Genomic DNA, 15,388 nt, shown 5'->3' on the forward strand with positions numbered 1-15,388 from the left:
CATTCAACATCTGGCTCGTTCTGATGACAACCTTGAGCTAGGTTAAGAACTTTGAGAACCTAAAGAAGAAAAGCCACTTGATCCAGAGACAGTCCACATATATATTGGCCCATTCCAACCTCTTTTTCTTAATGGTGACACGGACAACTCATAACATAGGAATATTCTTCACAATTGTGAGCAGCAGTGCAGTATGGGGGGGGTGGTTTGGTAAGTTAAAACAAGTGACAACAATTAATTATAATGTTGTTCACTGCTCCTGCTCAGGCTGCACAGAAAAAAGCAATTTGGTTCCAGAAATTGATTCTGATTGTGCAGATAAAATATAACGGATAGAATTCTATGTAATAGTGTGTGAAAACAGTCCAGATCCAATGATCCCCAGATGGTGGAGATGTCAGGCGCTTCACTTGGTCATAAATGGTCAAAAGACTAGGCGCAAAAGACTTCAGATTAAAACTGCAGAGTGGAAGGACCAGGAGGACCAGCTACTCTCTGAAGACTGAAGAGACCCACTTAAGAAATGTCTAGGCGCGCCTTTTTTATAACAAGAATACAAAGCTGAAAATGAATGAACCTGCAGCTAAAATATTATGTTCATTTTTCACGTGCTCTAGTCCTTCCTCTGCCCACCCCCTTAATATTCTTAAGAGGGTCTCTTCTCCAGTCCTCAGAAAGTAGCTGGAAGTGGGGAGGCAGAAAAAGGTCCTCCTTTCCTTCCACTCTGCAGTTTTAAACTGAAATCTTAGTGTTGCGCCCAGAGCTCAGAAACCGCTCGTGCTAATGGAATTCCCTGTCGCAAAATGCGCTGAGAACAATGGGAGTTTCGAACACTGGTCACAGGCTTGAAGGGGTGAAGTAATCAATGGCACTGTATTGAATTGCACACAAACTGGAAGTCGGTGGCATCAATGAGATGTTACACTGCTCCTACAAGTGCTGCACCCGTGAGGGAGTGTCTAAAGATGTTCTGTCTCCCTCCATTCCTTTGTGAAGTGCCTTTCCCCAATTTTAGCTGCCCTTGCTGTTGCTTCTGGTTCAGTTCCATCCCCACAACTCATCAGGTCACATCCGCACAATGCCTTTAAAGCACATGACTTCCCCCAAAGAATTCTGGAAAGTGTAGTTTAACCCCTCACAGAGCCACAGTTCCCGTAACAAATTACCATTCCCAGGATTATTTGCAGGAAACTGCCTGCTTTAAATGTGCTTAATATATATATGCAAACCCTCCAACATTTCTCCAATGGAAATAGGGGTCTCCAGTGCTTTTTTTTTTCTAGAAAAGAGGTGCCAGAACTTGCCACAAACACCTCTCTCATTCTTTTAGAATGGCAATGACGCCCAGCTGAGAGGTTCCAGAATTGAGTTCCAGCAAGTTCTGGCTGAAAAAAGGCTCTGAGGATGTCCTATTCCATACCCTCCAACATTTCTCCAATGAAAATAGGGACATCCTAAGGGAAAGTGGGACATTCCAGGATGGCTTCTGTAAATCCGGGACTGTCTCTGGGAAATATGGACACTTGGAGGGTCCGAATATGGTGTGGAGGTGAAACTCAATTCTCCACCTTGCATATAAGAATGTAGGCCCCTTGCACAGCAGCCATGTTACTTAATAGTTCTGTACAGCACCTAGCGCATCCTGGTGAAATTAATGCTGAGTCAAGAAGAGTGTGGAAACAGCCTCCCTGGCACCAAGTTAAGCAGACTTGCATAATTCATAACTCAGCACAATTTTTTGGAAAAAAAACTTTTACTTACTTTCAACACAACATCACCATCAACCTTCCTTCATCTCATTTGCCCTCCTACACTGTAAGAAGGGCCCATTTATTCCTTGCACAATCCGTGTGAAGTGTTGTGAACGTTCAAAGACAGCCATGCGAATGCTGAGCATTGTGCCAATTTTACAGATCGGGAAAAGCGAGGCAGAGAAGTTGATTGCCCAAGGTCGCCTGACAACTTCTGTTGTGAACTGAGCTACGCTTTGAATCTAGGCAACGCAGATCTGTGACCACTAGGCCTTATTGTGTGGGGAATGGGAACGAAACAGTCCTGCATGGACTGTTGTTTCCTTCAGCTAACGGTTGTGGGGGGAGGACTAGGGGCAGGGGGCATTTTGGCACCGAAGTCAGACTGAATTGGCCCTAGCTGAGACAGGATCGAGGGTGTTGCTCTAGGGTTGCCCCATATGGGAAAGAAAATAAATGTTAGGGTGGGGCAGGGTTGCTTTTCTGGCAACTCCAGTTCCCCAACCGGCTGAGCCTCATGCCTGCCCCGTGATTACACTTGATCTCCCCATCCGCCCACAGAGTTAAATCTCAAGCTCTTCCTTCCCCCCGGCCAACCCAGAGCTGCTCCCCAGAACCAATGCTTTTGTTCGGGAGGTGGCAACAAGAACGTCACACCTGCTATAGTAACATCTCCGGTTTCCCATTATCTCCATTCATAATAAGTTAGCCGGTGTGTCATCTCGTTGACTGCTTCCCGGACTCCTGGCTCCCAACCTCTCCTCCCGGTCCCCTCCCCACAAGGGCAGTGCAGATCTTCTGTGCTAGAGATCATAGTCGTCCCGAGTTCGTATGCATATATATCTCCTCCCATATAGCTGAGTGCTTGAAACTCTGGTGGGTCCAGATTCACAGTTCCAGCCCTCGGGTTTTAGCTTAGCCTGCTCTTCCCAGAGCCAGACACCACACCACTTCTGGAATCCATGGAGCCTTGGGACATGGGAAGCTGCTCTGTATATACTAGGTCAGACTATTTCTCTATCAACTATTGAGTATTGTCTTCTCAGAATGACAGGTGCTGTCCAGGTTCTCAGGTGTCGTCCATCACCTACCTAAGGAGATGTTGGGGACTGAACCTGGGTTCTTCAACATGCACAGTGTGTCCTTTAGCTGTGATGTCAGCTGTGCAACTTTTTGGGATGAAATACTCTGGTTTCCCTGTCCCCCTGCCTTTGAGTCAGACACACATTTCCTTACTTTTCACCTATAGAACTCCAGAGTTCAGGGGTATTATTTGGAGGGTTTTGTTGTTGATGGTGGTGATGCTAATTTGGCGGATCTTATGATTTACGTGGAAACTGCTTGTGTGCTTTTTCATGTTTTGCTTATTGTTTAGGACTAATGATAGATATATAATCTTAATTGCCAAATGGAACCTTAAACCTAAGCTGCAGACACCACAATGGAATGCCTATGTGCCGTTCCCCCACCCCAGTGGGATTTACTTATTTATAAATTATTATTATTATTATTATTATTATTATTATTAATTTATTCCATTTCCGTACTGGTTTATAGTTTAATGAAACAAATCTCAAAGTGGTTTACAGCACATTAAAACATCAAATAAGACAATCTAAAATAAAACTAGTTCAAACTCCTAGGAAAATATTTCAGATCCTTCTCTAAAAGACATTATACTCCATGTGGTTGAAATGGGAACACAAAATGTTCCCAGCACCTGGCAGATTCCAAATACTGTTTATGACTACCTTTCTTATGTTTGTAGTTCTGTAAATTGTGTGTGTGTGTTGTAAGACTCCTTACGTGGTTTTGACTTTGGCAAGGCGGCATACAAATAAAATGATTTTTTTTTAAAGGACTTTCCTCCTTTGTTTCTCTTTCTCTCTCCAGGATCCGGGGCTAAACGTCCCTGAGAGCCTCCAGTCTTTCCCTGAGGAGCCCCCCCGGAGGCAGCCCTCCCCACCCCACTTGGCATGATGATGTGCGAGGTGATGCCGACCATCAATGAGGACAACCGCCGCGGCTCGGCCTACGGGGCTGACGACGCCAACTTTGAGCAGCTCATGGTCAACATGCTGAATGAGCGCGAGCGGCTGCTGGAGACCCTGCGCGACACGCAAGAAAGCCTGGCCACCTCCCAGCTGCGACTGCGCGAACTGGGCCACGAGAAGGAGTCCCTGCAGCGCCAGCTCAACATTGCCCTCCCGCAGGTCAGGAATGGGGTTGGGGGGTGTTTGTGTGTGTGAAGGACAGTGGGGGAAGACGGCTGGGCTTGCTGGGAGATCTGGGAAGAGGAGTCACTGGCTGGAAGTTCAAAGCGTTGTTGGCTGTGGCCACGCTCACACCATCCGTTTAAAGCGCTACGATACCACTTCAAACAGTCATGGCTTCCCCCAAGGAATTATGGGAGCTGTAGTCCGCTAAGAGTGCTGAGCAGTGTTAGAAACTCAGATATATACCGTAATCTAATCTCCAAATGGCACCTTAAACCTAAACTGTGGTCGTTACAATGGAAAGTCTAGGCGTTTTCCGCCTCCATGTTATGTATGTATGTATGCGTATATTCGGGGGACGCGGGTGGCGCTGTGGGTAAAACCTCAGTGCCTAGGACTTGCCGATCGTATGGTCGGCGGTTCGAATCCCCGCGGCGGGGTGAGCTCCCGTCTTTCGGTCCCAGCTCCTGCCCACCTAGCAGTTCGAAAGTACCCCTAAGTGCAAGTAGATAAATAGGTACCGCTTTATAGCGGGAAGGTAAACGGCGTTTCCGTGTGCTGCGCTGGTGCTGGCTCGCCAGAGCAGCTTCGTCACGCTGGCCACGTGACCTGGAAGTGTCTCCGGACAGCGCTGACCCCCGGCCTCTTAAGTGAGATGGGCGCACAACCCTAGAGTCAGACACGACTGGCCCGTATGGGCAGGGGTACCTTTACCTTTTATGCGTATATTATTTCCATACCGCTTTATATCTTAAATAACAAATCTCAAAGCGGTTTACAACACATTAAAACAACAACAAAAAACCACAAATCCAACAGAGAAAACTACTGTACCTTTCCGTCAATAATAATAATAATAATAATAATAATAATAATAATAATAATAATTGTATTTATACCCCGCCCTCCCCGGCCAAAGCCGGGCTCAGGGCAGCTAACACCAGTAAAATTACAGTAAAAACATAATAGGGAAAAAAAACCTATTTAAAATACAGGTTAAAATGCAGCCTCATTTTAAAAGTAGCCCCGTAGATCAAAATCGTAAGGGGAGGGAAGACATAAGGGTCAGACTGAGTCCAAACCAAAGGCCAGGCGGAACAGCTCTGTCTTGCAGGCCCTGCGAAAAGATGTCAAGTCCTGCAGGGCCCTGGTCTCTTGTGACAGAGCGTTCCACCAAGTCGGGGCCAGTACTGAAAAGGCCCTGGCCGTAGCTGAGACCAATCTAACCACCTTGCGACTTGGGACCTCCAAAATGTTGTCATTTGTGGACCTTAAGGTCCTCCGCGGGGAATACCAAGAGAGGTGGTCCCATAGGTACGTGGGTCCTAGGCTGCATAGGGCTTTAAAGGTCAAAACCAGCACCTTAAACCTGACCCAGTACTCCACTGGGAGACACCCCCATGTATAAGACACACCCTATTATTTGGGGGGGGAGATGGCAAAAAGTTGTTGAGCTTATTTTTGGGGATGTCGAAAATCGCTCACCCACACGAATCACAAAATCCGCCTCCCGTCTGTCCCCTCGCCAGCAGAAGCTGTCAATCGCTCACAGCACCCAGTCAGACATCCGCCCCATGCACTACCCATGTATAAGGCGACCCCCACTTTTTAGCATGATTTTTAATGAAAATAACCTAGTCTTATACACGGTAAAGTACGGTAATTAAAGCAACAAGGAAAATATTTCAGATCCTTCTCTGAGCGACATTTTGCTTTCCCCAGTCGCCAGCCTGACATCCAGAGATCTTCACATGGTTGAAAGGGGACCCACGCCAATCGTAAAATGGGCCTGGCTAATTTCGAACGCTGGTGCTGAAAAGTTGTTAGGAGGCCCCAGTTCCCCTTCCAGAGCTAAAGTTCTCAGAGTTGCCTGTGAATAGAAATTGATTGTTACTCTGGGAATTGTAGTTCGGGGGGGGGGGATTTGGGTCTCCTAACAGCTCTCAGCACCCTTCACAAACTACAGCTCCCATAATTCCTCGGGGGAAGCCATGACTGTTCAAAGTGGCATTGTCGTGATTTAAAGGGATGGTGTGAATGTGGCTTGCGAAGGTCTGGCATGCAGATGGGTTGTGTTGAGGGCATGGCTTCCAAAGGAGAATCCCTGGTGTTCTGGTGTAACTTTAGCAAGAGGAGGCCGTGTCCACTGAATAAAGGTAAAGGGACCCATGACCTTTAGGTCCAGTTGTGGCCGACTCTGTGGTTGCGGCGCTCATCTCGCTTTATTGGCTGAGGGAGCGTACAGCTTCCAGGTCATGTGGCCAGCATGACTAAACCGCTTCTGGTGAACCAGAGCAGCGCACGGAAATGCCGTTTACCTTCCCGCCGGAATGGTTCCTATTTATCTACTTGCACTTTGACGTGCTTTCGAACTGCTAGGTTGGCAGGAGCAGGGACCGAGCAACGGGAGCTCACCCCGTCGCGGGGATTCGAACCGCCGACCTTCTGATCGGCAAGTCCCAGGCTCTGTGGTTTAACCCACAGCACCAATAGTGTGCACCAATGTTTCATTTGCAAGTGGGGTGGTTAGAAGAGTTCTTAGTTCTTCTGTGGTGACCCCAGAAGCTCCTGTTTTTGTTCTTTTTGGTTCTGTATAACTTGGTTTGCTTTATAACTGGACAAACCACAAGTGTACAAAATAGGAGGTGACACTATATCAGAAGCAGAGGACCGGCAGACCCTCCCAAGTGTCCCTATTTTCCAAGGACAGTCCCAGATTTACAGAAGCCGTCCCAGTTTCTGATTTGATCCCAGAATGTCCCACTTTTCCTTAGAATGGGAATCGGAGGGTGAAGCTTGTGGATTTCATTAAGTGTCCGGGTGCAGATTTCTCAGTCCATAGCAATCGCAAGCAGCTGACCCCACATGGGCAAGCCAGAAAGCAGGCCAAGCCAGGAAATCAGCAGCCACTTATAGGTGTGACCGCATATATGCATGGTGCCAGGAAAATAGATAAATAAATAGAATCACACCAGGAAATGGCAGGAGAGAGCTGGAGAGTCCACTTGACTTGTGAGGAGACGCTCCCTGGAGGCAAAAGAGGGTGTCATTGATGGTGGAGGAAGCCCTGAAGAGACCTGTTTAGGCTTCTCAGCCTCCCCGCCTAACAGCTGATGTGCGGGGTAGCGCAGCAGCAACAACAGCAGTTGCATTCCTTCGTGGCCTCCAGCCAGCCTCAGAGCTTCAACTCTAGATAGTATGGTCTGGATTGAAGAAAGTGTGGGGAGAGAGCAGGAGAAAATTGGCATTTGGAGGCTTTTTAGAGGATGTTCCCCACTTTATATGATTTCGCTTATATGTGTGGGGGACCGGAACATTACCCTCACCTACGTTGGGGGACGCCTGTACAGTGGTACCTCAGGTTACATACGCTTCAGGTTACAGACTCCGCTAACCCAGAAATAGTACCTTGGGTTAAGAACTTTGCTTCGGGATGAGAATAGAAATCGTGCTCCGGTGGCGCGGCGGCAGCAGGAGGCCCCATTAGCTAAAGTGGTGCTTCAGGTTAAGAACAGTTTCAGGTTAAGAATGGACCTCCAGAACGAATTAAGTACCGTATTTTTTGCTCTATAAGACTCACTTTTTCCCTCCTAAAAAGTAAGGGGAAATGTGTGTGCGTCTTATGGAGCGAATGCAGGCTACACAGCTATCCCAGAAGCCAGAACAGGAAGAGGGATCACTGCTTTCGCTGTGCAGCAATCCCTCTTGCTGTTCTGGCTTCTGAGATTCAGAATATTTTTTTTCTTGTTTTCCTCCTCCAAAAACTAGATGCGTCTTATGGTCTGGTACATCTTATCGAGCGAAAAATATGGTACTTAACCTGAGGTACCACTGTACTCTGCATCGCAGAAAGGGATGGTATAGTTTAAGTGTGGGGAACCTTTGACCTTCCAGATCTTGCTGAACTACAACTTTCCTTATCCCTGGCCATTGGCTGTGCTTTTTGGGTCTGATGTTGAGGTCTATAGTTTCCCCACACCAGGCATAGTTGTGGTATTGGAAAGGGGATGTTCTGGACGTGAGAGAGTCTGGGACATTCTTCATGGTTCGGACAGATTGAGTCCTACCTCAGGTATATAGATTCTGAGAAGCAACGAAGGATCCAGCCGTTTTCATTCTGCATCATTACCGCGATGCTAAAGTGCAGATGGGGCTATATTCATTTATTTAAGGAACTTTTATCCCACTCTTCGGGGGGGGGGGGAAGGCTCCGAGAGTGGCTTACAGATCACCAAGAAGAAAAATACAGTCTCTGCCCTCAGGCTTACAATCTTAAAAGACACGACATACACAAGAAACTGTAGGAGGGTTACAGCAGCTGCAGGTTTTTTCTTTTGCTAGATTCCCTTCTACCACCACACCCCTTCAGTGTTCCTGCTCGCAGATGTTAAACCACCAACTCATTACTCATAGGTAGCAAGTTTGACTTTTTAATGTCATTTCGATGCTGGCGCCTCCTGGAAACTCAGATGTCAGCTACAGATGTAGGAGATGGGGTTGGGTAGAGTCCTGGATAACTTTTTAGGTGCTGCTGTTCCATCTTAGATGTAGCTTCTTGTTATTTCAGGGTGCCAGGGGAAACTGATGGAAAGGAACACAGAAAAGTCATGTTCACAGTGAATCACAGTGAGCTTATTTGGATCAGACATGGGGAGTCTTTGGGCTGAGGTCCAGATTTGGCCCACCAGGCCCACATTTGGTCCACGAGGCGTTTCCCCCCCCCCCAAATCATGGCCGTCAACCTCACACCTGATTCCTTATGTGATGTCCAGTGCGGCGCAGGTATAGACACGACTGGACTGACTGCTTGCTGAGTCGAGACCTGCAGAAAACAAGTTGATTTACCCAGCTGATGTGTGCAGAGGTCAATACTGTTCAGAATAATAATAATAATAATAATAATAATAATAATAATAATAATAATTTCTTTCTTTCTTTCTTTCTTTCTTTCTTTCTTTCTTTCTTTCTTTCTTTCTTTCCCGCCCATCTGGCTGGGCTTCCCCAGCCACTCTGGGCAGCTTCCAACACAATATTAAAATACAGTAATGCCTCAAACATTAAAAGCTTCCCTAAACAGGGCTGCCTTCAGATGTCTTCTAAAAGTCTGGTAGTTGTTGTTCTCTTTGACATCTGGTGGGAGGGCGTTCCACAGGGCGGGCACCACTACCGAGAAGGCCCTCTGCCTGGTTCCCTGTAACCTCACTTCTCGCAATGAGGGAACCGCCAGAAGGCCCTCAGCACTGGACCTCAGTGTCCAGGTAGAACGATGGGGGTGGAGACGTTCCTTCAGATATATTGGACTGAGGCCGTTTAGGGCTTTAAAGGTCAGCACCAACACTTTGAATCATGCTCGGAAACGTACTGGGAGCCAATGTAGGTCTTTCAAGACTGGTGTTATGTGATCTCGGCAGAACAAACTAGTTCTGCATGGGGAATGTGCTGGAATGGTCTTCTCAGAAAGCAGGACTGAGCTTACTGGCCATCAGCTGGTGGTCAGAGAATTCAATTCTGCTTGACCACTCCTGCAACCCCCAGGGGCCAACTTTGACAGGTGGGTGGGATAACTCCCTGTCAATCGCCTGGTTTCATTATGAGTTCAGGTAAATGACTGGTTGGTTATCCTCCCCACTGTAAAAGTTGGCTCATGGGGTAGGGGTGGGGAGATAAATATCTGACCCCCTGGGCCGGAAAGATTTCCCCATCCTTAATATAGATGATGTGTTTTGAGAAGTATAGAAGTGCTCTTGACTTCCTCTTATTGTGTGGAATGTACAGTGGTACCTCGGGTTACATACGCTTCAGGTTACATACGCTTCAGGTTACATACGCTTCAGGTTACAGACTCCACTAACCCAGAAATAGTACCTCGGGTTAAGAACTTTGCTTCAGGATGAGAACAGAAATCGTGCTCTGGCAGTGGGGCAGGAGCAGGAAGCCCCATTAGCTAAAGTGGTGCTTCAGGTTAAGAACAGTTTCAGGTTAAGAACGGACCTCCGGAACGAATTAAGTACTTAACCCGAGGTACCACTGCATTCAACTATTTTATCTGTGCCGCAGGAAAAAAAACCCCCAAATTCTGCACACGGAATGAGGGCAATATATGAAGATAATTAACATGAAATGCCTCATATTATCTACACATGCTGAAACAGCTATCTGAACATGCCCATCCAGTTCTATTGGCTAGAACTGCCAATAAATACATTTTCAGCCTCTGCTTTGCTTCTTTGAGATTTAGGACTTACTTTGAAGCCAGACAGGGGAGGTGGGTGGGTGGGGAAGAGGCAACTTGACATTTTCTGAATTCTAATAGAGTCATTGGATTCCATCACAGCTATGTGGATTTTCAGGGCCCTTGGAGTTAATCAGGTCTTCCATTCCCTATGTAATCCTTAAATTAAGGTTTTGGGGACATTCGAAAAGTTCAAGCACATGATTAGCCCATCCTAACTTATTATGTTTCTATTGCTATTTTAACTGCTGGTCATCTCTGCTTCCCGATTTAGTTTTGAAGTGAAGAAGAAAATTGCAAATGTATTCACTTTTGTAATGTACTGGTGATTTTATAACCTCCCATCATACCACCCCTCATTCTTCTAACCTGCATAAAAACTCACTTATTATTAATAATAATAATCATCATCATCATCATCATTATTAAAGAAAGAATAGGAGCAACATTTTCTTAACCGATTAACCTGGCTGCAATCCTATACAACTTACTTGGGAGAAAATGCCATTGAATTCAATGGGACTTACTTCTGAGCAGAATTGCATCAGATTGCACTTTAAATATTTAGATGGGAGTCAATAGTTATATTAACAAAGCCTGAATACAAGTGTTTTTATAATATACTGAAGGAAGAGTGAGATTACTAATTGATACATAAGCAAAAGCTATTGCTCTTTCAAAACAGTATCTTCCTCTTCGTTCTCTATTACACTTGTACCACATCCAAGAACAGTTCTCAAATAAGTTTACCCTTATTTCTTAGCTATGACCCTACCCCAATGCTGTGATCCTTAACTGTGACCGTAACCCCAATCCTACCCCAATTGTCCTTTTGGATTAGTCAACCATGGCTTTTGTTGGCTAATCTACTGATTCAAGTTTAGAATACTAGCTAACTACCTTTTTTAAAAAACGTTCCAAAAATGCATGGACAAAAAAAATGTATCATTATACAGTGGTACCTTGGTTCTCAAACGCCTTGGTACTCAAACGCCTTGGTTCCCAAACGCCGAAAACCCGGAAGTGAGTGTTCCGGTTTTCAAACATTTTTTGGAAGCCGAACGTCCGATGCGGCTGTAGGCTATTGTTTCCGGGGCGCCTGCACCAATCAGAAGCTGCCCCTTGGTTTTCAAACATTTCAGAAGTCAAACAGACTTCAGGAACGATTAAGTTTGGCACTTTTCATTTATTTATTTTTGAGGCTTTTTTGATTATTTTGTTTTTGTGACTGTGTGGAAGCCAGTTCAGCTACTGATGACTGATTGATTGTGTGACTGCGAAAATGGATAAAAGCCCCCCATCCAAATAAGTAAGGAAAAAATAATAATTTTGATTTTTATCATCTATATTACTGTCTTATTTATTTTATAGCACAGTACATTGATTATTGCTTTCATTTTATAGATCAATGCTCTTGTGAGTAAAATTCATTATTGCTCTTTTAGGGGTTGTTTTTAAAAGTCTGGAATGGATTAACCTGTTTTGCCTTTCTTTCTATGGGAAAGCATGTCTTGGTTTTGGAACGCTTTGGTTTTAGAATGGACTTCCGGAACGGATTAAGTTTGAGAACCAAGGTACCACTGTATTAGTAGTGACATCGTTGTTACTATCCAATACGTGCCTGCGGCTGACAGAATCACATCTCTGTCATAGACTGTGCATATGAGTGGAGGTTTTGGATTTTAGCAGGTACTTACTACACAAAGGGACGCGGGTGGCACTGTCGTCTAAACCACAAAGCCTAAGGCTTGCCGATCAGAAGGTCAGTGGTTCGAATCCCCATGACAGGGTGAGCTACCGTTGCTTGGTCCCTGCTCCTGCCCACCTAGCAGTTCGAAAGCATATCAAAGTGCAAGTAGATAAATAGGTACCGCTCTGGCGTGAAGGTAAAAGGCGTTTCCGTGTGCTGCTCTGGTTTCACCAGAAGCGGCTTAGTCATGCTGGCCACGTGACCCAGAAGCTGTCTGTGAACAAACGCCGGCTCCCTCGGCCAGTAAAGCGAGATGAGTGCCACAACCCCAGAGTCGTCTGCGACTGGACCTAATGGTCAGGGGTCCCTTTACCTTTACTACACAAAATCTAGAAAAATAATATACAGTGGTACCTCAGGTTAAGTACTTAATTTGTTCCAGAGGTCCATTCTTAACCTGAAACTGTTCTTAACCCGAGGTAATATTTCTGGGTTAGCGGAGTCTGTAGCCTGAAGCGTATGTAACCTGAAGCGTATGTAACCCGAGTGCCACTGTATTGTGTTTTCGAGGAACAGTTATAGCAATCCTGCAGTCTCTGAAACGTTAAGCTGGGGGACGGACGGACCTGCAGCTCTTTAGGCGTTGTTGAACTACAACTCCCATGATACTTGAATATTGACCATGCTGGTTTGCGTTGATGGGTATTGGAGTCCAACGACACCTGAAGGCCACAGGTTCTCCATCCCTCCTTTTAAGTGCTTCATAAAGGATGCTAACCTTGCAGATATACAAAGTGGCCAGAGAACAGCAGAAGGAAACGTTATCTATAATGGATCTATATGAACTGAATCAAAATCAGTATACAGTGATACCTCGAATTACATACGTTTCAGGTTACATATGCTTCAGGTTACATACGCTTCAGGTTACAGACTCCGCTAACCCAGAAATAATACCTCGGGTTAAGAACTTTACCTCAGGATGAGAACAGAAATCGCGCGGCAGCAGCAGGAGGCCCCATTAGCTTAAGTGGTGCTTCAGGTTAAGAACAGTTTCAGGTTAAGTATGGACCTCCAGAACGAATTAAGTACTTAACCCGAGGTACCACTGTAGTGTGGGTATTTTTTTTTTACAAAGGACTCTCGTTGGACTCGGAAAAACAGGAGCATTGTTTCTCAGATGAAGTAAGAGTATCAGGGAGACAGCTGAAGTGTGATAATGGATGACTTCCAGCTACCCTCAGATTGACTGGATGAATGTAAATTCACATAGTGACAAAAGGCTATTTCTAGATACAATGAGTTATTGTATTTTGGAACAGTTAGTCATGAAGCAGACAAGAGAAGGGGCAACGGCTGAGTCTTCTTGGTGGTGTCAGGTCTAGCACCAGTTGCAAGTGTCGTTGAATTGCTTGGAGATGGTGACCACAATGCTATCAAATTAAACGCAGGAGAGTGGGAAATTGCCCAGAGTGTCCAACAGTCACTTAATTTCGAAAGGAGAAATTTTATCAAGAGAGGGAATTGGTTAAAGGGAACTGGAACTGCAATTAGGAGGCTCATATCCTTTCAGGAAGCTTGGAGGCAATTTAAAACCGCTGTAGTAGAGCCTCAGAATTCATACATGGATTAGAAGAGGTACAAGCAAGCCCGGGAAGATGCCAGTGTGGTTAAACAGTGGAGTCAGGGAGGCTAGAAAAGATTAGCACAATCAAGCTCCTGTAAAACTATCTCTGGGTGTTTGCAGTAGAAATCTCCTATGCACAGAGCAGGGTGGCCTAACAGTTAGAGTGTCGAACAGGGATCTGGGAGACCAGGGTTCTAATCTCCACTCAGCCATGAAACTCACTGGGTGACCTTGATCTAGCCACTCTCTCTCGGTCCTAACCTATTTCACAGTTTTTGTTTGTGGAGATTGAGGATGGAGAGAGCTTTTAAGGTATATTTGTACATGCACCGTAAGATTTTCAGTAGCGCAAGCAAGCAGCTGACTAGGTAGCGTGAAGATTCACTGTCCTGGGGGATTTAAAGGAAAATGTTGGAGGTATTGAAAAGGTGTATTGTGGGATTAGGGGTATTGATGCCTTGTGTTAGACCAGTGGATTGGACTGGGTAGCTAATTTTATGAAGATGGCCCAATAGGAGATGATAGGCCAACTCTGATGGCAACATTTCTGCCTCAGTTTGGGACAGGGTAGACTAGCACTTTGTCTCTGTCCTCATTTATTAGTTTATTTAGGGGTTCTCACCTGCCCTCTGTCAACTGGGAAATGGTTAAATATCGCCTTCCCTTGTTGGTATAATATTTCTTTTCCAGTGCTAAAATTAAGTGAATACTTAGAATTGGCTAAACTTACAAACTCAATAAGAAATCATTCAAAGGAGAGAATAAGGAAAGAATGGGATGTTTTTATAAAATATATGAAAAATGGAGGTTCCCAGAATATCACTTGGCTCAGCATAGATTAAAATCACACTGGCAACCAGAATGTTTCTCCACAGACTTACCAATTGAATACAGATATTTAGGAAAAGGAATCATCAAGTATGTTCATGGGAAGCAGGAAGTCATGTTAGAAATCAAGGAGTCAACTCAGAAATTGAAAAAAGATGGCTTGTACTCCCTATGAAGAAGTGTATTTGAAAATGCTTGTTTTTGAGGCTTTTTTCATTTCTTTTTTCATTTCTCCCCCCCCCTTGCTGAAATTCTTTTTCTTTTCTTTCTTTTTCTTTTTGTTTAATTTTCTGTTATTTGATGTGTGTGTGTGTATCGCCTTCCCTTGCCTTTCAACATTTCTTTGATGAAAATAGTGACATCCTATTCCATACTCTCCAACATTTCTCAGACGAAAATGGGGATATCCTATTCCATACCCTACAGCCTTTCTCCGATGAAAATAGGGACGTCTTAAGGAAAAGCGGGAACTTCGGAATCAAATCAGAAACCGGGATGGCTTCTGAAAAGCTGGGCCCATCTCTGGAAAATAGGGACCCTTGGAGGGTCTGTCTTCCCCACCACCTCACCACTGCCCTAATCTGACTTGTCTTCTTGTCTTTTCCTTCTCCTCCCCTAGCTGTTAAGTTTTCCAAAAACATGGGAATGCCCGAACTTGAATCTCCTGTACCACATCTGTTTTGGCCTAGAGATTTAAAACAATACAACCAGATTTGAAGTGTGTGGTGTGTTACTGGGATTGAAAGGGGATCCTGAAAATATTAATAAATACCACTGCTTTCAGGTAAAGTTGCCAAGTCTGAGCTTTGATATGACACGCAGTACTGTAGTAAGCTTGGTCCATATGGCTGGCTCCATCTAGCGGTTGAACAGTATAGTTGTCCCAAGTGGAAATTCCACTGGGGGCCAATATTCTCAGGACTCTTTAAAGAAAGCAAGCGGGGGAAGCCACACTCCAGATTAATGCAGCAAATTGAGGCCAGAGAACCTTAAATTCTCCTCCATTGCCTCTCCACCTCACAACCACTTGTTCTCCTCCCCACC

General features: G+C 45.2%; 1 protein-coding gene and 1 long non-coding RNA gene across 19 annotated transcripts in view; one reads left to right on the plus strand and one right to left on the minus strand.

The window, feature by feature from the left end:
* PPFIA3 (PTPRF interacting protein alpha 3) overlaps nt 1-15,388 on the plus strand; it is a 63,148-nt gene that overhangs the window by 8,537 nt on the left and 39,223 nt on the right. For 17 of the 18 annotated variants that reach the window (XM_083582459.1, XM_083582473.1, XM_083582470.1 and 14 more), the window contains exon 2: nt 3,645-3,964. In XM_083582459.1, the coding sequence (XP_083438585.1) occupies nt 3,728-3,964 (237 nt within the window). In that variant the 5' untranslated portion in view covers nt 3,645-3,727. Of the gene's footprint in view, nt 1-2,608; nt 2,755-3,644; nt 3,965-15,388 lie in introns of those variants that run through there. The other variant, XM_083582469.1, reaches the window with a different exon arrangement.
* LOC310748220 lies at nt 7,785-15,382 on the minus strand. Its single transcript, XR_014541217.1, has 3 exons — nt 15,117-15,382; nt 8,717-8,789; nt 7,785-8,548 (listed from the first exon to the last, which is right to left on the minus strand). It is a non-coding gene; the product is annotated as an uncharacterized lncRNA (long non-coding RNA).

Source organism: Podarcis filfolensis, assembly GCF_964270895.1.
Source record: "Podarcis filfolensis genome assembly, chromosome: 13".
Lineage (NCBI taxonomy): Eukaryota > Metazoa > Chordata > Lepidosauria > Squamata > Lacertidae > Podarcis > Podarcis filfolensis.